General features: G+C 38.4%; 1 protein-coding gene across 10 annotated transcripts in view; it reads left to right on the top strand.

Moving 5' to 3' along the window:
* TCF4 (transcription factor 4) overlaps positions 1 to 25,982 on the top strand; it is a 2,211,973-nt gene that overhangs the window by 1,330,612 nt on the left and 855,379 nt on the right. For all 10 annotated transcript variants that reach the window (XM_044074967.1, XM_044074939.1, XM_044074975.1 and 7 more), the window contains one exon: positions 21,478 to 21,527. In XM_044074967.1, the coding sequence (XP_043930902.1) occupies positions 21,478 to 21,527 (50 nt within the window). The remainder of the gene's footprint in view (positions 1 to 21,477; positions 21,528 to 25,982) is intronic.

A 25,982-nucleotide genomic window follows, 5' to 3' on the forward strand; every position in this document is an offset into this window, starting at 1 on the left:
TAGGTATGGGAGCAAGATCAACTATGTAGATATCAACTTGAAGTGGGACATGACCAAGTACACCATGGAAAGCAAAATACATAGAAAAAACTTTTGTTAACCAGCATCTGCACAAGAAGAGTCAGTATCTGTTCTATATGAAGAAAGGAATTGTTAAGGGGCAAGTTATCAGACTGGGCAGACTCACAAACAATGATGCCACCTTTCTAAGAGTGTATAACTCTGAGATCATTCTTCTTAGCACAAGGGTATGGCCCCAATTGGTTGTTGAAGATCCAACAGGAACTTTCACTGTTTAGGTTAGACAGAGCCAAGCCCATCTTACACAAAGTAGCAACAGAACAACTATCAGTGGAAATTTACACACCCACTCCAAAAACCTTCAGACTCTGCCTTTAAATGAGCATTCCTTTTACGAATTAGGGTAGACATGAATGTAATAAAAAAAATCCTAGAAGACAATTGTAAAGTCATTCTAGGTACTATTGACGGCAAAAACTTTAGGAGAACTTCTTGTGTGTACATGTAAAAAGATTACACAACATTAGGTCCTTTTTGGAAAGAGGTTCATGTTCTAAATTTATGAGCATAATTTAGCAATCAAAAATAAAGATCAAAATAATGTGTTAGCAAATCACTCATTGAATTGTTCTTGTTTTAAGAAATTCCCTTTTTTTGTACTGGAAGCTGTCAGTTTGGTAGACTTTTCAGGGAATTATGAGGTATGGCTTGAATGGCGAGAATCTTGCAGGCAAAAATGGTTAAGAGCTGACAGACACCCATGAACTCAATGATTATTTTAACATTAAATGTTTTTTATTGGCACAAAAGTTTGAAGTAGTATCCATTTTGCCTTAAATCTGATACAGTGTATTTTGGTTCCATCACTTTTTTTAACCTAGTATTACCTAAGGACAGGCATTGCTTGGTTGTTTGCATACCACATGACTGTTTTGGCACCCATTTTAAACAGTATGTTTGAGTTGTTTGTTAGATTTTGATGAAGGTATTGTGTGGACTGTTAAAAAGGAACAAAAGCACTAAATAGAATTTGACTGCATCAATGAAGAGCTGGCACTTGTAAAATTGCTTTTTTCTTTTACTGACCACACAAATCATCATAACCTGGGGTATAACTTTTACAGAAGGAATACTGGCATATGCCTTCTCAGGTTGTCAGATAAGAGTGCACTGCTGTACAAAATAATGACTCCTTTAGTTTGTACTGTTCTGGTCAGTATTGTTTAAAGGGCCTTACTAATTAAGTACAGATTTATAATTCTTGATTAAATGCTATTTTACCAAATGCTGAAATAGGAAGCTTTTATCTGAAAACACAAGAATGTGAGAGATTGTTTAATTAAAGGATGGAAAGCCAATGGGGTCTGTGTGATGATGTCGGTACAGTGTTAGCAGGCATACCTGTCAATTCTGCAAACAAATAAAAACGAAAAACTGAAGAAAAACAAACTTGCGGACTGCAGAACCAAACGAACAACCAACAAAAGTCCAAACACAAGTGTAAATAATAGTCACTCGAAACTCCAAAGCCAAGTATTAAATCCACACAAAAATGCATGAGTAAACCAGAAGAACCAACTTTATTTACTAAACATAGAGTTAAGCGCTTTTTGTACCACTATGTTGTGGGACTTCTTCAGACAAACAAGAACAAACTGCTGAAAGCATTTAAATAATCAAGTTGGCGCCAAACATGAGCGCCGCATCCCAGCAACAATAAGCAATGATCAAGCGTTTCCATCATATAGTAGTGTTCTGACCTAATATAATATTCTAAAACTGCTAAATATATGTTTATGTATGGTAAACTAAAATATATATATAATGTATCTAGATACAATTAACTATAAATAAACCAAATATAACTATATTAGTCTGATGCGACCACATACAGATAGTGGTACAACAGACACATCGAAACATGAATTCTACTGATCGACTACATGGAATAAATTAAATGTAGATGAAGGCTAACAAATGTTGTTACTAATAAAACCACTGTATTTCTTGTTAAGTTAATAAATAGTAAATAAAAAGTAAAAAAGTAAAATGATAAAAAGACTAAGAACCAATATATGGGTAAACAACCCATAAATATGGCAACTATGTTACATACCTAGTAATATTCATGAACAGATATGCATATACTGATTAAATGCTAAAAATTATACACATTTTACATAAATTGTACAATTAATATCTAAAGTAATCTCATCTATGTAAACGTCTTAACTTGAGAATGGGATAGAGGGAACAAATCTCATTTAATCCTGGTGAAACACTGGCATTACAACGAAGTTGCCAGTATAATTCCAGGACTTCGAGTAGTACTTGATCTGGACCATTTCTCCCTTCTGTAACAATGGTATCAATTGCTCTGAATGAGAATGAATGGTTGATGTTTTCTGTAATGTGTTTAGCCAATGCATTGTCTAACTTGTTTTTCTTAATGGCATATAAATGCTCGTAGAAACGCTCATGTAATTTTCTATCTGTTTTGCCAATATAAAAGGCAGGACATATTTTGCACTGGGCTAAATAAATCACTCCTTTCGATTGGCAGTTAAATTTATATTTTACTTTATATGTCACATTCTCGATAGTGAAAGATTCACCTGTAGCCATGTGCATACAATATTTACACGTTACATTGGAACATTCCTTTTCTAAGAAATGATGTTTTTGTGTCAGTTTGTATTATCTGTTTAAGATTCCTACCTCTTTTCCAGATGATTTTTGGTTTCGATGGTAATTTATTACTTGTATCATTATCGAATTTGATCATATTCCAGTTTTTGTTGATAATGAAAGTGATGGTATCACTGTCAGAACTGAAAGGAGTGATGAAAGCCAAATTGGTAGGGGATTTATGAATGTTACATATTTCTACTGTTTGATATTGATCCATACCAAGGACTGGGAGATAAAGACCCGTCTCTCTTTTAGTTGTGACTTCTTCAACTAATTGATCTAAAAGTTGTTGAGGGTAACCCCTACTAATAAACATTCCTTTTAATAATTGGCATTCATCATGGAAATGATCAGCCCTAGAAGTCATACGAGCTGCCCGTACTAACTGTCCTTTTACAACAGATTTCTTTTGATGTGTGGGATGGTTACTGCTATAATGGAGGAAAGTGTTGGAATAAGTTTCTTTCCTATATATTTTAGCATAGAAAACTTTATTAATATAATCTTTATGTAAATCAACGTCTAAATACGTTATTCCATCTTGGTTAAAAGTATACGTAAAGGTTAAAAAGTCAGTACTAGAATTGAAAAAAGAAATTAATTCAGTAATCATGACTTCATTGCCTTCAACTAAGATAAAAATATCATCTAAAAATCATGTATAGTACTTGATTTTGCTCATAATGTTAATATTCTTACCCAACACTTCCTGCTCCCATTAAGCCATGACCAAATTGGCAAAGCTCCCCCCACAAGGGGAGCCCATGGCCTCACCTATTTTCTGCAAGTAAATTTTGTTGTCAAAGGTAAAATAATTATAAGACAAAACAATATCCAACATTTCTTCCACTAATTTAATTTCTGTTTGTGGTGCACCATGTTTCCTCAATATAAAACTAACCCATTCTATACCATCCTGATGAGGTATACAGGTGTATAAATCTTTAACATCGACCATTAAGAAGTTTAAATTATCCTCAAATTTTAAATTATTAATGTTTTGAAGAAAGGACCAAGAATCTTTACATATAACTTTTTCCTTACGAACATATTTTTGAAGGACCATGTCAATCATCTTAGCACATGGATAAGTGATACTATTCCTGGCATCAACTAATGGTCTCATAGGTGGATCCACTAATGATTTGTGGATTTTTGGGATGCCGAAGAGTATAGGTAATCTAGGTGTCAGCATTGTCAAATAATTTAATGTTGTCAGGTCTATCCTGCCTTCAATAAAGAAGTCATTGAATAAAGACCTGATAGTATTATATGATTGGTGGAGTTGATTCCTGGAGGTTTCCTCATATGCTACATTTTTAAGTGTTTGTAACATTTTACTAGTGTACTGCTGTTGAGTCATAATTATCAACCCTCCACCCTTATCCGGTTGTAAAAATCTCACTCCTGTCTCCTTTAATGTCTGTAATGCCTTTCTTTCCAACATTGTAATGTTAGAACATGTGTTGGTCCTATTTAAATTAACATGTAACATGTTTCTCAGATCGTTTTCGCAAATTTTCTCAAAAACCTGTCAATTCTACCCGATTTTGTGGTCTGTCCTGATTTTTACTAGTAATTTTGGCCTGTCTCTTGTAAGCTTTTTTGTTTTTCTGATAAATAACTAATGATTATTGTCAGCTACTAATGTCATTGCTAAAATTTTCATATGCCATATTGTTTAGAACATGCGTGTTGATGTAAAATAAGTTGATCTATTAACTTACTAAGTGAATGAGGATAATTATTAATCCTTGTATCTAAACTGCTGCCTTTGTTCCCCCATTATGTTTGAAACTGTTTACAGTAACTGAGGAAATAATGTGAGAGTTATGAATGCAGGCATTCGATCAGTTAGATGCTCTGAGATGCAGAAGTGTAAATTCCTTGCTAATGTTAAGCTAAGATGGCAATGCTCATATACAGATGTTGTTTAACGTCACCAAACAACAATGCCCTTCACCTGTATAGGTATGACAATGTTACGTACAAAAAGCATGACATCAGCAGTAGTTGCATCATACATCTGTACCTAGTAGTGACCAAAAACACACTTTCTCACTTAATGCACCAATGGGTTGAGAATGATGGTAATTACTCACTGTAGACTTGCCCAAACAATGAATTGGTAGCAGACTTACAACATTACCATATCCAGATACAGCTGACCAGATCATACTTCAGTCCATTTTATCAAATTATTTTGCACACACATTATTTCAAGTAATAGTGATTTTTGACACACACGAACAAAACTTAACACAAATGGTGATATAAGCAGCAATGACTTAAGTAGGTGTGCTGTGTTTCTTTAAAAAATAAGTTCTACTTGTACTCTGTCCACTCCATTTTGCTCACCATGAAGTGCCACATATGCATGGTACATATCAGACTGGTGCTTCCTGAAGGGAAATCAATACGTTCGGTACCACATTTCAGCAACGTTTTGACTCCTAGACAGGCCTTTGGTACAGAGATCACTAATACACCAGTAAACAAGTCAGGTAGTGAAGTACAACCTGATGTGCTCTGGATGAATATGTTCCATACTTTTACTTATGCCTGAGAACAAAGGTGCCCTGAAAGTATTGGAGTAATTGGGCAACAATGTCAAAAAGAACTCCCAAAGCTTTGCAAATGCCCCTTACATCTCTATATGTGCAAAGAAGGCAGTGGTTACTAAACATTTCACACTGATCAGGAAGAAGACATCAGAGCCATATAAGATAGCCATACCTAGGGTTGCCACCTTTTCAAATGCCCAAGGTGGGGCATTTTTTGTAGAAAGGTGAGATTTTGCAGGACAAAACATACCCATGACCAGTGCAAAGAACAGAACTTCCCTTTTTTGCTGAAATAAAAACTTATTCCTGTAGCATTTGAATTGCATATGCTATTTCATATAACATTTAGGTATTTTAGATACAAAATAACTGTTTTATGCAACTTTTAAAAAACATTTGGGAAATTCTTTTTGCCCTAAAATCTCAGGACATTTGCCATTTTCTAGTTTTTTCACAGAACACAACCGCCCAAAGAGGGCCAGTCCCCACAAAGAGAGACAGGTGCATAGGGCTAAACCGTTTGCTGTATGCATTATGGGAAGTTCAAGAAGCACCTTTTTGGCTTGGACAGTGGCAGGTTTACTCATACACTGACTGTGGTGGCACTTTCAAAGTTTGCCATCACATAAGTAGGTTCAGCCCTGAGATTATGTTCATCTATCACTTCAGCAATGTGGTCCATATTAAGTTATCTGTGTGCTTACTCTTATGACTCATCAAGATTTTCACCACTGGGAGAAACGTAGAACAACTGTTTATCTTTAGTAGTCCACGTATGCTATATAATTGTCACATCACTAATATAGTGGGACAGCTTAAATGAGTTTGGACACGATCTCTGCAGAGAAATTCCATAGTTGTCTTCCCATCACATATATATTTCTTGCTAAATAAGCCTTCCTTGAGTGGTAACTTATCAGGGTCAGAATCTCTAAATGTATCTAATTTCTGCTGTTGAAGTATCAATGAATCCCTTCTGAAACAGTAGATTCTACAGACAAATGCACGTCTGGACGGCAGGCTGTGTAATAACTCACTGTCCAGTCTGTCACAAAACTCTGTGAAAACATAGTATGCCAGATCCTGCTTCCATTAATCCTTGTGTGCATGTTTTTGGGCACTATATAATATATATGTCCACCTTTATGGCCTCTGGCAAGTACTGGTGAGTCATGATCCAGTAACCCTTGTGTGTATGTTTTTGGGCACTGTATATATGTCCACCTTTATGGCCTCTGGCAAGTACTGGTGAGGCATGATCCAGTAACCCTTGTGTGCATGTTTTTTGGGCGCTGTATATATGTCCACCTTTATGACCTCTGGCAGGTACTGGTGAGGCATGATCCAGTAACCCTTGTGTGTATGTTTTTTGGGCACTGTATATAGGTCCACCTTTATGGCATCTGGCAAGTGCTGGTGAGCCATAGAGAACAGTAGTTCTTCTTCGTCTGTTTTGCTGTTTGTTTGCATTTATAGCTGTATGGCCAGTAGTTTATCATCTTCATAACCTATTCACATATGTAGACATATCCGGACAAACTTTCCTCCCCATTTCTGCCTGTCAACACTGATGTTCCCCAGGACTCCATTCTGGGTCCCCTCCTGTTTAACATTTTTACTAATAGATTATGCTCTGCTACAAACCTCTCTACCCTATTACAATATGCTGACGACTCCACACTTATTACCACCGCTCACAGCATCCCTGAACTCCTTGCTCTTCCCCAAAACACTTACACGTCCATCAAAACCTGGCTTACTAATAACCAACTAATACTAAATCCCAAAAAAATAAACTTCTACTTTTCCTCCGTAAAACAATGGCACATCTAAAATCTTCTTTCTCCATTACTTCTCTTGACAAAATCAACATCATACCCAAACCCCATACTAAATTGCTTGGTGTCACTATTGACGATGAACTAAAATTTGGCATTCATGTCAATGAATGCATAACATGAAACACTAAAAACTTGGTACCCTATACCCTAGTCGCAAACTGCTTTCACCCTCCACCAAACCCTCCCTTGCCCTATCTCTTCTCTTACCTTCTCTTCTGTATGCTGCACCTGTCCTTACTAACCTTCAGTCATCTCTTCTTACCAAATTAGAGGAAACATACAGTAAAATAGCTAGATGTTCTTCATACCACATTGCTGCAGTGGTCAAAGCGCATTAGTCTGACGCAGGGACGTCAGGGTACAAATGCGCCTGACCCGACACATATCATATCCTTTTTTGTGGTCCGATGCAGAAGCAGTTTTGCAAAAGTGAATAACTGTATTTCTTGTGGGAAACAGATACCTCATAGGGATTACCATACCTTGTGTATACCTTGCTTAGGGCCTGAGCACGGCGTTGTTGGCTGTCGCTCTTGTGCTAGATTTAACAAGATTAGATTGTGCCAGGTTAGTTTTGGGAAGCGGTGTAATTATAAAATGCCGTCGGATGCTCCGGCGCCCCTTCGTCAAAAAGCGCAAGGACAAAACAGCAAAGGGTTCTTTAGAGGGCTCGGTGGAGCCAGGGGTTCAGCCAGAAATTTCTTTGGAATCCCAGGGAGACTTTATTACTGCAAGATGTGACCTCTCAGGAGGTAGGCCAGGCGGAAGGGGCTTCTCAGGTAGCTGTTCTTCCCTCCCTTCCTAAGGTGGTTAGGCCCTCCCCTGCTGTTTCCAAGGCTTCTCCCAGGGGCAGGCCAGGTTTTGTTTCAGGAGTTACCCCTAGTTCTTCAGGGTCTGTACCTAAGAAGCATATGCTTAATATGGCAGAAGATTTGATTACACTGATTAGAGGTTCTATGCCCCCTCCTGATAAGAGGCCTAGGGTGGAACCTGAGCTTGGGAGTTTTGAGCAGTGTTCGGATGCTTCTGAGTCTTCGGCTGAAGACTTGCAGGAGTATTCCCCTTACTCTGATTCTGATGTAGATGAGACAAGCCAAGGATGATTTTAATAGCTCCAGATTGGCCTCGGCAGCACTGGTACCCATTGCTGAGGAGTCTGGTAAGGAAGCCTCCATGGCCCTTACCTTTGATTCCACACCTATTGTCTCAGAAGGACGGGCATCTGCTCAATGTCAAGCTTCACTCTCTTCATCTAACAGCCTGGCATATTCTGTTTTGAACCATAGCAGGTCTCAGCTTCCTCAACAAGTTTTGAATGTGATTATGGAAGCCAGAAGACCTAGTACAAGGAAAGTGTCATGCAGGAAAATGGAAGAGATTTTTATTTTGGTGTGCAGCAAAGGATTTGGATGTTTGAGCCAAATTTGAGTGTGGCTCTTCAATATCTTACTGAGTTATTGGACAAAGGTTTGTCGTTCTCTTCCATTAAGATTCATGCTGCAGCAATTTCAGCTCACTATGATTGTGACCCACCATTGTTTTCTCATCCTTTGTTCAAGCAATTTCTTAGAGGGCAAAGAATATAAGACGCTCCTACTCCTGCTTGGGACCTCAATTTTGTGTTGGAGAAACTCACTCTACAACCTTTTGAGCCTGCAGCTACTGCTGAATTGAAATATTTGTCATGGAAGACTGCTTTTTGTTAGCCATTACATCTGCAAGAAGGGTGTCTGAATTGCAGGCCCTTATGAGCCTTTCCTGATTTTTCATAAGGATAGGGTATCTTACTAATCCTTCCTTTATGCCTAAAGTGGTTTCTAGTGTGGCTTTAAACCAAACTATTCATTTGCCTACCTTTTATGCAGATCCCCAAAATAAGGGGAAAAGATTTTGCACACTTTAGATGTACACAGGCAGTTGTTATTATTTAAGCAGGACTAAGGATTTTAGGCAGTCTCAGCAGTTGTTTGTTTCTTTTGCTTTGAGTTCTCAGGGCAAGCCTGTGTCAAAACAAACTATTTCTAAGTGGATTGGGTTTTGCATTGCATTTTGTTATTCCCATCATGGCAAGGAGATTCCAGCTGGGATTAGGCCTCATTCCACTAGGGCTACTGCCACTTCAACAGCATTTCTAAGGGGTGGCAACTAAGGATATTTTGGAGGCAGCTACTTGGAGTTCAGTGCATACTTTCTCTAAGCATTACCACCTTCCTCTCTACTCTAAATCTAGGGCTGGTTTTGGCTATTTTGCAGGGCATGTTGTCAGCTCCTGCTTCCTTATGATTTGCCAGCCTCCCTTACCTCTGCTTTGGGATTCTACCCAAGTGTTAGGACTGCAGCAATGTGGTATGAAGAACATAGTACAGTTTTGTACCTACCATAAATGTAGATGTTCAAGATCCACATTGCTGCAGTCCAATTCCTCCTTCCCCTCTGTGTTTAGGGGTGGTTGTGTGGGTGTGGTTATACTCTTGTAAATTTGTATATATTGTATATATATTTGGTGCAGGAGTGTGTGGTGTTTTTTGGTTTTAGCCTTATCTTTTTAGGGTCTTCTGACATCTGGGGCAAGAAAAGACTGAGGATATGACGTCGGTCAGGCGCATTTGTACCTGGCGCCAGACTAATGCGCCTTGACCGACGTCAGCCATATACTTTGGTATTCGGGCCGACTGGGACAGCGGACTACCCCCAAGTGTTAGGACTGCAGCAATGTGTATCTTCGAACATCTACATTTATGGTAGGTACAAAACTGTACTATTCATCTCCACCCTCCTCTACAAATCCCACCACTGCCTCGCCCTCCAGTCATTACAATGGCCTGAATTCCTGAGTCTACTTCTTCTTTTTCCATAACTGCATATCATACACTCAATTCTCTATAACCCCACCTCCTGCCCCTCCATTTCTAATATTGTATCTCCTTATAACTCAAGACATCAGCTTTGTACATTTGACAAACATCTCCTGGACATCTACAAACCATCAAAAAATATTGGAAAGTCCCTATGTAAATATTGTGTAGCACAGTCTTGGAACTCCCTTCCTCTTAACATAAGACGTATCCCTCAGAAACACCAGCTCAAACTTGAGATTAAGAAATAGCTCCAAAAGACCTGGTTCTGTCCCCATCTAGCTCCAACCTGATGTCCTAACTACTTGATATCTAACTGCTTTTTCTCATTCCCGTCAGCCACTCCTTTTCTTTTTCCAATCTTATTATCTCTTTGTTCTTGTAAATATTTTTGACATTGTAAATATTTTTTGCTTTGGAATTACCTTGTTTTAATGTATATATATTCTGCTACTAGAAAACAACTGTACAACACTATTTGACTGTATTTAAAGATGAATAAGTTCTTGCTATTATATCTGTTGTAATTTTTACTTTTGTTATATTGCTGTAATTGTAACTGGAGCTTTTCTCCTCGGGTCTCCACTGAAAATGGGCCACTGGCTCAGTTGGACCAACCCGGTTAATAAACAATAATAAATAAATATCGCTGTATTTGGAGCAGCGTCCAGCACCTGTGACCTGACAGACATCCATAAATATTCCCTACATTCCAAGTTGGTTGGTTACCATCGGTTTCCATGACTACCATTGCAGAGTTGTCACTATTTTCATTCATTCCATTCCATTAGTTGTACAGTCCTGCTACGGTTGAATTTTGAGACAGTCAGCACGTGGGTAATATTCTTGTTCACAAACAGCATCACATCTGAGTAGGGCTGGTATAATGCCTAATATTCTGCTTGCCCATGTTCTACATAGTACTTTTTCTGGATGGGCTGTTCTTCTGGTATTCACAGAAAAGCATTCAGCCTCGTCTCACATTCCGTTAACTGCAACTTCTTTTGGGACTGGCGCCTTGTTAATAAAAACATTTCCTGGGATTATCATTAGACGGACGTGTACTACATGGCTCGATGCTAGGAATAGCAGAAAGATAAAGAGCTTTTCTAACCACCTCCAAAAGTGGGTTGAAGGAAAATAAAACTGTATTTAAATTTAGAGTAATTTGTTATTTTAACTTTTTGAATGATTAAGCTAACCTCTTCCAGTTCTTGGAACAACAAAAGAGAAAGCAGTGAAAAGGGTATGGAAGTACTTTGAACAGTGTCCTGTTCGGGTCTATATCAGGTCATCAGAAAGGCTCATTATCGAATGCCGTAGCGTCGAACTGCAAAACCCAAACCCTAACAATATCAAAACCTCAAAACAGCAAATTTTTTCCCAGGGAAAAAATTTGCTGTTCCGAGAAACACACACACACCACAAGCACACTAAAAAGTAGAAATCAACACTCATACATTTAAAAGTTACATCTAACCCTACACTACACTGCACAAACACTACTATCTATCCACTTACCTTAACCCAGACCCTAACCCTAAGGTCTGTCACTATCGCACACTCACCTCACCCGCGCCCTAACCCTAACTCACTTAACCTGCCCCTAACCCCAAATTCTCACTATCGCACACTCACCTCACCCGCACCCTAACCCTAACTCACTTAACCTGCCCCTAACCCCAAATTCTGTCACAATCGCACACTTACCTGACCTACGCCCTAACCCTAACTCACCCAACCCGTGCAGTAACCCGAACGTCCGCACAATCACACACTTTCCTTAACCCAACCCGTAACTTTCCACTGCATCGCTGAAAACAGCGAAGCCACAACAACGGCCAACTGAATTCTTTCTTTAGAAAAGAATTCAGTTTTGTGCAGCTTCGCTGTTTTCAGCATTCGCGATATTGGGTTCAATATTAGATCATTCGAAATTCTGCCGTTTCGATGATCTAATATAGGCCCGTCCTGTTCTTCTGTACTTGTATCATTCATTTGAGAACTAGTCAGCTGTTATTGTTTCTTTAAATCTTTGAGAGTAGCTAAAACGACCATCTCTGAAGAGGTGGAGCTGTGGTGCATTTCTTTGTTGATAAAAGTGACCACAATAGTGGAGTGAGAAATGATTTTAGAGAAGTAGGGCAAGATTCCACTTGATTGTAGGGTTACATGTTCTCTCAAGTGGGATGATGAGATGAAGAAAAATGTTTTGCAACTACTGTCAGGAGATGTTGAATATCATTTGACACTGTCTTACATGAGTTATGCCAGCTTTCAGGTAAACTGTAGAGATTTGCCCAGCAATCAGAGAAGGATCACGGAAAGTGCTGGAAGTCTTTGAGTGAACAGTACGATGCTGTATTGCCCACTCAAAAAATGAACAAATATATAAAAATCATTGAAAATGTATGGACAAATAGTACTATTGAAAGGTAATGTGCAACAACTAAATCTTAGGGGGATTAGAGTGCCAGAAGCAGAAGAATTGGATTGTTTGAATTTTATGTAAGAATATGATCTTGAGATTCACATGAGCTCACTTTGTATGTGACAAGGCTTTTTATCTACCATTAATAGCTTCCTAGAGGGTGATGGCGATACCATGGGTAATCAGTTTGTGCTGTGGTACAAACAGGTACATTGTCAAATCTGGAAACTTGGTAAAAATGCTTGGTAGACAGGAGACCTGTTTTTATCACAGATTTTCAGAGTAAAGTCTTACACGATTATCACAATTTTCCGAGGCTATTTAGGAATATCATCCTTGGAGTCATTTATGGCTTTTAATTATGTTTTTTTGCCAGACTGGAAAGAAAACTTTTACAGGCTTATATTTGTTTATGGACAGTATTCATGCTCATGGTTGGGAGCAGGTTCACAAGTGAGATGTACCTGATAGCCTGACTGTTACGAATGTGACTGAGAAGGATTCTTGTTCTGAATCTTCACAGAGTGGCAGTGGAACAGACAGTTGCGTATTTTATGCTCAATTCTGGCATACGCAATGGAAACAGTGATAGTTTTGGGTTGAATAAAATCTACTACCTGTCACATTATGGTGTGCCTGCTATATTTACTGAATTATGGTCATACATTTCATACCCTTATAACTGTTGTCTGATTTGGAGTTTTGGAATGTTTTAAACATAATATCTTTGGGAGTGCCGAACATAATAGCATATGTTTTTGTGTATTAGATGCTTTCATCCCTTTTTTGAATAATGCTGCATTTTATTAGATGTTTTATGTAGTTTTCATTTTATTTAATATTATCATCAACTTCATGTTCCCATTTTTATGTGAGGTCTAGGTGTCACACTTCTTTCGATTCAGAAACACTCTTCTGCCTTCTTTGACAGTCATGCGTGACTGTCTCAGGTATTCTTTCACTCAATCTGTCCATCTCTATGCTTCTTTCCTCTTGCCTTCTTTCTGTCTCTCCCAAAATTTGCTTAAGTGAATTGCCTTATGCTTTCCTGCATGTTTAACCGAACCACCATAATGTTTTCCCTTTATCTTCTCTGCCATTAGGTATATTATAACTCTGCTTTAATGTTTATTTTTTTTTCATTTGTCACACAGGGTACAACCTATTACCCATCTACCCATCTCAGACACCTCATCTGCATTACCTCAAGTTTTCCTCAGCTGTTCACTCTTTATTGAATAGGTTTCTGTGCCGTACAGACACAGTGGTTGCATCTGTGTTTTGTATATCTTTTCAACTCCTTTGGCATTATAATGTTACACATTAAATTAGATGCAAGGAAGGAAGGATCTTCTTTAAGTGTTTGTGTGCTATTTGCTTACAGTATATTTTCTTGCTGCCACTTGCTCATTTCCGCTTGTGCTCCAGCACCCACTAATTTGAACTTCCTTGACTAAACATCCCTCAAAATGCCTAACTTCACCAGACTATCTAGCCCTGCCAGAACATGATCCTAATCCAGTGATGACGAACCTATGACACTCGTACCTGACTTACCAAAGAAACTGAATGAACAAAAATACAAGTGTGTGACCCTGCACTTTTAACAAAAAAGTCAATTATCAGTGTGCATATCATTTTCTCTATTGTAAGTCACTGAGCTTTCTTTTACTTTTATAATACACAGCAGCACACATGATTGGACTGTATTTTTTAAAATAAATGAATATGTAAAGAATTGTTTATTTTTTGTTGGGTGGGGCAGCAGAGTCAGGATAGGCATTTTTCGAATTTTTGACACACAGAGCCCAAAAGCTTTACCATCGCTGTCCTAACCTTAAAAACTTCCACCCAGTCCTCAAACCTGAAGTCCCTGATCACTGCCAAATCTAAAGTCCCTGATGACTCCCTTAAGCTAAACTCCCCTCTCCTCCCTACATAAACATAATCTCCCTGATAATTTCTTAACCCTAAGATCCCCTTCCTCCCTATCTAAACCTAAAATCCCCACTCCCCTTCCTGATGTACCTAGCCCGCAAGGACTTCCTTATCGAGCACATGTACGATTGTAGTTGCTGTGTGGCAGTTGCTTAGTTGAGTTGAGTTAGTGCAAGTAGCTGCCTGCATGGGCTACAAGATGCTTGCATCCCTGACATTGAGGAATTTGTTTTTGAGTGCGTGTAACATTCCAGAGAAGAAACAGTAGTTGGTTATTTTGGTGCCTATTGCAGCTCCTCTCTTTATTGCCCCCTCAACTCTTAAGTTAAGAACAAAAAAAAATACTAAGTATCATGCATGATGCACTGAGGCTCTTCACCCTTAAGTACAAATGCAGTATCAGCATTGATTTCTGAATGTCAGTACTACATTGCTGCCCATTTGGAATCTGCTGATCTCGCCCACTAATATCTTGCACTGAGGAGGGTTGCGCTTTTCACTCTCCCTTGCTATACCTTTGGCTGCAGTACCTCTGTTTATAGCTTCAACCTCCTCATACAGACTTCACATCTCCTCAACCACACTTTCTGGATACTTGAAGCCGTTAACCTGTTCCACTTTTTTCCCTTCTGTTTTTAAACTTTGTCTAATTTTCCCAGTTGTTGCCATGCTAACTCTCTTGTCTGTAGACAGTTTCATCCCATATCCCTTCATGTTCTCTTTCCATTCCCCTGCCATCTCCTGGAGTTCCTTTTCAGAGTGTGCTTGTAGTCCAACAATGTCTTTATGTAGCAGTTTTATTGTATGCCCCCTCTGGCCTGTTTGCTGATATAGTCTGTCAACAGTATGAACATTAATGGGCTCAGAGCTGAGCCGTGATGCACACTTACTCTTTCTGGGAACTCCTCTGTGAGCCCAAATGTGGTTCATACTTTTGTAATCAGATTCCTGTACTGTTCCAATTCTACAGATATTTCTAGTACTTTTAGCCATCACAGGACTATCCAAACCATCTGTCATGAGACCATGTCTTATTTATTCCCCAAGTCTGGGAATACCCAGTTGGACTTTTCCCTCATTTTCAGCTACTTCTCTACTGTATGCCTCATTGGAAACATTGAGTCAGTTGTACTGCATTCTGATCTGAATCTGAACTGCTCATCTCCCATCTTAGTTTCTAAAACAGCATATTTATTTATCAGCTACCCTATCTAGCACATCCATGCAGTCTGTTTGCCAGCAGTTGTGAATATCCACTTTGTTCATGTACACTGTCACTAAAATGCTTGTTCCTCAGTTGTCTGGGATATGTCTGTCTCTCCATACTGTGATGAGTACCCTCAAGAAGCCATTTCTACCTTAGAGTTCCCAAGATCTTGATAATATCTGCAGTGACTTCATCTGAGCCTGACACTTTCCCTGACTTCACCTTTGTTATTGTATTTTGCACTTCTACTAGTGTGGGCTCTTGTCCCTCTTTCAGTGTAGGCTATGCATAGGGCACTAGAGCTTCTGCTGGTTTTTCTTCTTTCAGACGTGTCTTGAAGAATGCTTTCCTTCTTCATTTGATGTCCTTTGTACTGGTGAGCAGATTGTTGCTGGAATCCTTTAATGCTGGCACCTGATGACTGTCTTTTCATTGTCTTACAACCTGATAGAGCTCCTTTGTGCCATCTGGTAAGCCACCTTCCAAAAGTTGGTAGAGTTTCTCTGATGCCTTCTTCTTTGCCAATGTAAATGCTCTCTTGGCCTTTTTCTTAATCAGCCAATATTCCATCTTTGCCTGATCTATTGTATCAACCACATCTTCTTGCATATCTACTTCCTTTTGCTAACTTCCTGAAATTTTGCATTCTACCATCAGCTTTTCTTATGTACCTTATTTCCATACCTGAATAGAATGCATATCCATTCTGTTGTCCGCACACTTGCTATTTTGAAACACTGGCATAGAATTTGTATTAAAATTGAGTTGAGATGTTTTATAGCCAAAATTAAAGTTTTTTTTTATCATTTTTTGGAAAGGGTGGGATAGGAAGAAAGCCCAGTATTGCCTGTAAACTGGGCTAGGGCATTAGGTATTTATGGGAAGGTTGGCACCTGACAGTGATGTTCAGCAATTATCATTGGTCTGATAAATATGAATGCTTGTGTTTGTGGTGTGATTGAGCTGTAGAGAATTATGATAAAATCTCTGATCATAATTCCCCTCGTTATGTGTTAGAGAAATGGATATCAAGAAATTCACCTCAATAGCAAAACTTAAGCAGTAATCTTGGCATCCATTTTGAGAACACATAACTAGTGGACTATGACTGGAAAAAGCCTTTCATATTTTTTTTTTTAATATGTGAAGCTTTAGTTGCCCCAGTGTACTAAGAAATACAGCGAAAAAATGTAGGCATGGTAAGAATTAAGCTTTAACAGTTTTAAAAGTTGTAACACAGTTACAGCTGAACATTAACAGTGGCCAAAAGCTAAGGATTACCAGCTTCTAATGCTCTGTGCTGTTTTGTAGTGGCTGCTATATATAATCTGTCATTAGCATAGAGTGTAACAGCTCTGAAAGCTGCAGTGTTACATACATCTGTGATGTCGAGTTGGTTTCCTAACAATTTATTTTTTGACTGATCTTGGAGTGTAGTAACATAATGGTTAAAAACACTGTTTGACTTTAATTAAATTTATGTATAAGTTAGCTTTCAAAATGATTGAATTAGTAATTCTGAATAAGGTTCTTAAATCCTAGTTTATGTTGTAATTTCCATGTGTGACCAGAGCTATAGTTAGGTCATCAGGCACACTAGGCAGTTCCCCAGACTGGTAGTCCCTCATCTTAATGTTGAGGAGCAAGAAAGAAAAAAGTCTTCCTAAGGTTGAAGACTTGAAGGCTCAGGAAAAGAAGGTCTTCTTAGCTACAGTTACTGACACACACTGAGTTTCAGCAGTAATCACTAATGCAGTATTGGCATTAATTTATGGTGCTGCAATATCTCTGTGGCTTCACAAAGCAATGTACTGCACTCATGGTACATCTGCATGTACTGATTGCACCCTCTAACAGCTTGTGCCTTGGCTAGCTGCCCCCCTTTATCTTGCCCTAGATATGGCTCTGCATTATGGCTCTGCATTTGTCTAACGATGTGGACATCCTACAAAAGGGCCTCACTGAGACAGATGCCTGGTGTCAAAGACATGGTCTCAAGCTCAATACCAAAAAGTGCATTGTCATCCCCTTTGATAAAAACTCTGTACCCATGAACTACCACATAGGCAGTAGTCTGCTTAACACCGAAAGTGTGATGAGACCTTGGGACACAGGTGGACAGTAGTCTCTCCTTTGATAATCACATCGCCACAGTGGTCAGGAAATCCTTCTTCATGGCACACCTCATCACAAAAGGTTTCTCATCCAGAAAAAAAGAGGTCATTGTTCCCCTCTACTCATTACTCATTAGACCCATTATAGAGTACAACGCCCCTTTTGGTATGTACCTCACAAGACATCTACAACAACTGGAAAGGCCGCAAAAATACCTCACAAAGAGGGTTACTGGCCTCAAACAGATGCCTTATGCAGACCGTCTCAAAAAACTCCAGCTTTACTCCGTCGCATATCGCCTACTCAGAGGCGATCTCTGCTTAACATACAAAGCTATATCAAACCCAGAGCTATTGGACATGCTCCACTTAAAGAAATTCCAATCCCTCCGAGCTATACGCTCTAGGGATCTAAACCTTGTCACCACAATAAACAGAACATGCTGGAGGGATAGATTCCTGTCTCAGAGACTTCCCATATTCTGGAACAGACTACCTATCTATGTCAAACAGAGCTCCTCATTAGCACTCTTCAAGAAAAATCTTGATGATTGGATGGGTAATAGGAAATTCACCCCGGGGAATCACTTCTGTGGTTGTGCTTGACAGTGGCACAAGAAAATAATTTTCTTGGGTGGCGAAAGCCAAGGTACCTTTTTGGTTAGGCTTGTACAGGCCCTAGGGCCAATAGCCTACTACCTACCTATGAACCTATGTTGTCAGACTGGATTGTGTAAATGTGTTTCTTAAGATGAAAATAAAGGTGACTAAAAAAAGAAGCCAGCATAGTGTAGGATTGCAGTGAGATAGGTATTTATTGGACAAAAGAATGACATTTGCAAACATATTGACCTCGAGTGTCAAAAGCAAGATGCAAGCTCTTTTTAGCTCTATTTATAGTCAGCAGAAACCCCAATATTATGATAACCTTATATATATCATTGACAAGGTCTTTTTTGGATTGTGGGAACTATGTTTCCTACCTGAGCTCCCAAAAGCTAAAGCAGTTGGGAACTTGCATACCACTCATTCCCCATCAGTGGGGCAAGGGTCGACCAGAAGGGAATATTATTCAGACAGCCATCTGGGGTGGTTTGAAGTTTTTCTGCTGTATTTTCCCTGACTTGCACAGACCCAGCAAGGAGATGAGAAGCGATATGCAATGGGCTGTCTGCAGAAGCTACCTTCTCACTTCCAAAAAATGGTGGCCCCTCCAAGCAGCCCTGGCTTTCCTCATGTGACATGAGCAGTGGTTTTCCTAATTTCCATTAAGGCAATCACACCACCCACTGTGCCTCTGACTCTGCCCTCCCTTCCCCAAGAGAGACAAACAGGCAATGCCCATTCACTTCTTCCAATTCAGTCCTCCCCCCATCTGGCCCCTCCAGTACTGAGACCACTAATTAAACTCTGGTCACATGGATTGTAGTCATCCCCCTGCACAGTGGATCCAGGCCTTATGGGTGAACAGTTCTATAATTAATAGAACCAAGGGATAGTTTAGTATAATGGTAACTGATGATTTGAACACTTTTCTGGCTTCAGAATCTTTCTGGACGGGCATATGAATTAGAGAGACTTCTAAAGCAGAACAGATAAACTTTTCCTGCTCAAACATCCAGTCCTATGTAGTGTGATGTCATACATGCAGGCCCCACTGTCTAGCTGATTCATGCCCATCATGGACCCAAATGAGTTAAATGGAACTAATCCTGTTGATGTTACAGCAGTATGTTTACTAGGATTGAAAACAACTCAAGACATACTACATCATGCCAGCTGTGTTACTGACTTATTTTTCATAGGACACTAAATTGATTTGTTCACAGTACAAAATGAGATTCTTCATTGTATTCAGTACCATTTACCACATATTGTAAAGGCAGACATAGCTGTACAATACCAGTTTCATTTAAAAAACACCCTCTGCCTCATCAAGTTAAAAAAGAAATATGCAAGTCTTCAGCAACGTGAAAGCAAGGATAGCTGTGATTGTTCATAAGGTAATTTTGCTGAATGCCATGTTGTAAAAGAATGATATTGGTGTCAGTGACAGCTTTTGTGCCCAGTTACAAGTTAATTTGGCTTATTCGCTTTACAGAAATCTAACTCTAACCATGTGAAAATGGTATAGAGCTTAGTACCAGTTTGACAGTATTGTTGGTTTAGTACCGGTTTGACAGTATTTTTGCTTAGTACCAGTTTGTTGCTTAAAGAGTATGTTATACAAATGTTCTTATTCGTGATAAGCAGTTTGTGTTTGTCTGTATATTATTGGGGAATGTAGTCTACTATGTCCACTAATGTTAGTACATTTTGCCCTCTTGAATGGACCAGGATGGGTCTATATCTTTTAATCAAAATACGTATTCGTTGAATATGTATTCATTGAACACTAAACAGCGAAAATCATTTCAGCGAACCTCAGACTTATTCCCAGGGTTAGGGACCACTTGGCCATCACCACAACTTTGCCCTTTTCCCCACTGTAATGCCATCTCAGATTTGGTATATATAGTTAGGGGGAGTGTAGGGGGTGAAGTCCCCCATTTGTGTGGGTTTGATTTAGTGCGGTCTATGTTCGAGTGCTAGTGGGCGAGTGGTTCCTAACCCTGGAAAAAAGTTTGAAGTTTGCTGAAATTATTTTTGCTGTTTAGTGTTTGATGAATACGTATTCGACAAAAACGTATTTCGATTAAGTCAGATAGATCCGACCAGGATGTAGCTTGTTTATTTATTTAGAATAACCAAAAACAGACAACAACCAATACTAGGAAAAATGATTAAATAAAAAAACAAACAAGCAATAAAAAAAAAACAAAACAAAAAGTGTGATGTTTAGGAAGCAACACTCCTTTGTTTTTTGTTTTTTTGTGTGTATTTATTTAGAATTTTTAATTATGTTTCTTTACTGAGGTAGTGCACTGATTAACACTGACTATTTTCTGACACACCATGAGAGAAGTAAGTTATAGTAGGAACCTGAAATAAAAAGCATACAAACTTTGAGAAACATTCTCTTATTTACAGAGTTGTAAAAGTCTTAATAAAAAGTTAAGAAAGGACACATTTGTTTAATATTTTGCAGAAGAACAGATATGTAGAATATGTACTTGGCTTATGCTAGTAGATTCAGAATTAATGTTTTGTTTTTTTAGTAAAACAAACAAAAAGAGTATTTTTTAAGTTAAACATTTTATGTTAGTTTACAGAGTTTTATAGCAACCTTTTTCTCTTCCTGTTTTCTTAAATGTCATTGCAGTAAACAGGTGTTAGGCATAAGACATTCAATAATGAGTGAACTCATGGGTGAAGTTCCTTAACATCACGTAGTTGGCAACTACTTTCATTCTTGAAAGAAGGGCAGCTGGTGATATGATGTAAGGTAATGGACTTAAAAGCCTCCAGACCATGATAAATGACAAGTTTCATTTTCTTGTCATCTGGGCCAGTATAGTTACTATTGTTCTAAACATAGGGAAGGCTTGTTTCCTTGCCATTAAAGGTTTATGTTACTCTGTAATAATACGCATCTGTGTGTGTGTGTGTGTGTGTGTGTGTGTGTGTGTGTGTGTGTGTGTGTGTGTGTGTGTGTGTGTGTGTGTGTGTGTGTGTATACGTATATTATGTAAATATAGATATAGTTAGATTGATTGATCGATGTATATTATATTAAATAATTTGTAGCAAAGCCGCATGATTACTTGAAGTGTATTCTGTGGTTTGAAATCTTACTCATGGTCTCAGTGTAACAACTCATGGTCTCAGTGTAACAACTCATGGTCTCAATGTAACAATCATCTTCTTCCTTACAGAAATTCAAGCAAAGAAAGTTCGCAAAGTTCCTCCAGGTTTACCATCCTCTGTAAGTTGTTTTTTTTTTTCTGATGTTATTATCAAAAGCAAAAGGCTTGACAATCAAATCGGCACAGTTACTTTAGAAATGAAAAAAGTTTTGTTAAAAAACTACAGTGCACATATTATTTCTACTGTTTTTACTGTTACACCACACGGACTGCACGCATGTGCATGCGCGCCCACACACACACACACGCAATGATTGTAATGGCAATTGCTGTATGAAGTATATAGTGTAGCAGAGTGCATAAATTGAGTTTTGTTCACATTCTTGCTGCATACAGAATGTGAATTAAGTGATTTGAGCTTTTCAATGGCATCTGGAAAGCCAGCATTGCAGTGCTGCTGTAGACCTTCCACCTTGTGCTAACAATAGACTCAAAAATATTAATTTGATATTTTATGATCATCTATGTCAAGCATGTGAGAGGATTTACACACTCCTTTGTTTAAGGCACTGTGTCCGAGTACCTTGACGTATGTCTATATGCCATGTTGTGCTTATCATCAGCTAGTCAAATTCATCTCTCATAGTAGTACATGGGGTTGAATCGTGTCTCCTCCTCATTTGCTAATTCTAGATCATATCATAGCTTAAAATTAGCTGTAGTGAAATGGTATGTGCTGTCGTGCTCTATGTGGGACTGTCTGACATTTGTAGAAAAGTAGTAGGTGCATATGTTTTGGTGCTCATTTGCTTAGTTCTGCTTAATGCACATTGTCCCTGCTTCATTCATTCATTCATTCATTCATTCATTCATTCATTCAGTCATTCATTCATTCAGTCATTCATTCTTATTAACTTCTGTAGGTGCTGCCTGGGCATCCAATTAGAAGCTTCCCTCTTTTATAAGAAATGAGTGCTTAAGCCTTCCCTCATGATAGTATGCATTAGCTACTTTACCTGGAAGTGAAGCACCCCCCCCCCCCGCCCTTGAACTTTACTGAGCTCTGAGTACATTACTGCTATGGAACAAACCCAAGGGAGATCTGGAAACCGTGCTTACCTGCTGTACATTCTGGCTTGCAGAGGTAATGCTTTTATCAGATTTCTGTAGAATGATAATGTTTGTAAATAGAAAAACCAAGGATGTTGTATGTTTTTACAGTGAAACACTGCAGTCTGCTTTGACTTGCCTTCATGTAGGGAAACAAAGGACAATATATGTTATGGTGTGATATCATATAAGATCTAAGCCTTATCCTCTGACCTGTATTATCACCTTTGCATCGCTGTGTGGCAGTACGGCAACAAGAATGACCATTTCTCTGAGGAAGACAAGAGTCAAGTGTAAGATCATTTCAGTTCCTAAGTATTACTTCTGATAGGGTTTTGATCAAGGAAATCTGTTATACAATATACATGCTCAGCTGTTACACAGATTAAAATATTTTTTCTGCAATGCAAGCTGATAAAGCTAGTTAAATGAAATCTTGTTTTCCCATTACAGCATCTATCAGCATTTAGCAAGTGACCTCATGTGAGTCTCAACTCCTTGTGGGAGCCACACTTGTCACAAGAGATAGTTTTACTCCGTCGTCAGCTGGCCAGTTGTAGTTGTCATTAAATTGTAGCAATGGCAGAAGAATGCAAGCTATTTATTGAATCTGGTCAGTCACAAAGCCACATTACTGCTGGCATAAGACCCAAACAACAGCTTGTGGAATTTGTTTAGGCTTGGAATGATACCATCACTAATGAAAGGTCATTACTTATGAGAATTCTTCATCAACGTGTCCTTTTCACTTATTGGACTTATTGTTTTTCAACTGAAATATGTTTCTGTTTTTGACTGCAGGAATATTTTTTAGCAGAGGAAAGCTGTATGTTTGTTGCATATCGTATGATAGAAACTAACATTTGAGGAGGTGTTTAGAATTTTAACTTTTAGAGTTTGAGTAAAGTAGTTGTAGACAGGAACAGAAATTTATATTCTCTTCTTTTTCAAGTAGTTTTTTAAACCAATACATTTTATAAGCATCTGGAGTTATTGTCTGTATAGCCTTCCATCAGCATAGATATGAACTCTGGTAGTTTAACTCATGACCATCATATGCTCTAAGTCATTTATCATTTATATCTTCAGAATTTGTACACACTTAAATTTCCAACCTTTCACGTTGTTTTTTTTTTTCTTTATCGCTAAATATTCAAGTAAGAGAAACTACTGTGCTCCTTAATAAACGAGTGGGCATTGTGGTGGTGTTAGCTTTCCAGTGTGAGTTGCATGATAGCTCTGACCAGCTAATGAACAAATATATGTATTTCATTATGTCACAGTCTTTTATGCAGTGTTAACTTCTCTACAGCATTCTAGATGGTTACCATTTTTAGTATGCATTATACCCCAAAATAGTCAAATGGGAGCTGTTAGCCTCATGCGTTTTTGTTTTTCATTCGGTACTTTCTTCCACAATGCACTTTATGTGTCCAGTAATATGACATGGCCTAAACTACATCATTTCTGACAGCTATCGTTCAGTGGATCAATGGTTTCTCTGACTCTCCCTAGAGACAGTGCCAGCATTTCTTTTTTACAGATTCACATTCATTTATGGTAACTACAAAGCAGTAAAATGCTTTTCCTGGTATGCTTAAATCTTTTTTCCATTGCTATTATGCTTCTGGACTATAAATTCATAGTACCTTCCCTCACCACATCTCACAGTGCTCTACTAAGATGTGAACTTGCCTTATTCTTATAGCTAACCTTTTGACTCATCTGCAGCTAACAGCTCACAATTGTCAGCTTACTAATATACTTCCTGTACTAGTGACCCATGTGTGCAGTGTAGTGCGCACTCATCCTTGCATAGTCATTCAGTGCCATAAATTAACTTATCAGGTATTTGCTGAGTATCACAGAGTAGTTTTTAAACATTAATGCATGGTATTTTCAGACACTGCTTGTTTAAATAAGTAAATAGTGTTTTCCATACAGCAGTAAAAGCTATTAACTGACATTTTGTCTGTCTTTTGAAGTGATTGTGAAAGACAAATATTTTCTTTGCCTGTGCATCGTTATAAAATTCTGAGATACATTTCTAGCATTTCAGGGCTGTTTTGTTAATATGTCATGCATGGATAAAATGTATCAACCATTTCATGTACTGCTTTACTGGCTTTGTATCGTAACTTAAGTTGTCATTGCCTATGAGGAGTAGAGGGTGTTTCATTGTATACAGTGGTAAATCATTATAGACAATAGGCAGCTAGGAATATTTTAGAGCTAACTGGCCGTCATATTTCAGACCTCAACGTAGTCTTGTTAAAGCAGTGGTCTGTTTCTGCTTTCAGTGGAGAACCCAGCTGTTATTCTCAGCTTCAATTGATCTTGTTGTTTTCTTTAACTTCCTTTGTTTTATTTCACAGTCACATGTTCAGAATTTTGTAGACTCTGTAGTAATTTCTTATGGTAGAGTTGAAACTGCAGTAGCCAGAGGCAGCTATGCAGCTGTTTGTCAAAGTCTACCCTTTTCACCAAGTTCTGCAGTGGCCTTAAACAATGCCAGAACTGCATACATCTGTAGTCTGGCATGACTGAACATGCCTGTTGTTGATAGTTAGGTAGCAGAGGTTTGAGGCAACAATTTGTTTATATTGATTTTATTTTTACCTTTTGTTGACTGGGTAAATCCCACTAGGCAATGCCTGTTTCCAGTGGAGACCCAAGGTGGATTTCATACTGACATATGGAAATTTGGCCAGGATATTGGGAAAATTCCCCTAATAAACAATGGTGAGTTATTTATTAAAGATAGCAACGTTTTGGTTTTGACAAAAAGTGTGTCGAGGTGAATTCTTGTGATGTATGTTGGTAATTGTAAGTATGTAAAATGTTACTGTATTTAAATAAGTTTGATTTAAAAAAAGTTAGTGGCATGGGATGTTTTACACCTACATGCGTTACCACCACCTCAGGCAGGTGGGACCTCAGTTAAATGTGTTATCAAACGGATGGAATCTCAGGAATGCTGAACCCCTCCCTTCATGCTATAGTGTCACCATTGGAAAATATGAATCTAAGCACCTGGTGTAGGAATAGAACACTCAGTCTATTGATCTTCCAGCGTTAAAGGCAAGTGTGCTACTGCAGAGCCACTGATAAAATAGCTGTTTCGTTGGCCAAGTTACATTGACTTTGCAGATGCTATTTTATCTCTGCTTGAAAATGTACTATGGTACATTAAAAGTGAAAGCTGTGTTTTGACTGACAGTATTTGTGTTACAGGATGTTTCTGACCAGGGTAATTAATATGACCAGTCAAGAACATCAAGATACCAGGATCCCACTTTAGTCTGTTTAACTCGTAGAGGTTGAGCAAGGAGACATAGTTAGGCTTAATATTGTCATAAGCATGTATATTTCTCAGCCGTACCATCGTCTGCAAATTATTTGCATTGCTTATTGATATGCATTTCATATGAGAAATGGTCTCACAATTTTGTAGACTGTTAAAA

This window comes from Protopterus annectens, chromosome 1.part1, assembly GCF_019279795.1.
Source record: "Protopterus annectens isolate FY-2018-M chromosome 1.part1, PAN1.0, whole genome shotgun sequence".
NCBI classification, from domain to species: domain Eukaryota; kingdom Metazoa; phylum Chordata; order Ceratodontiformes; family Protopteridae; genus Protopterus; species Protopterus annectens.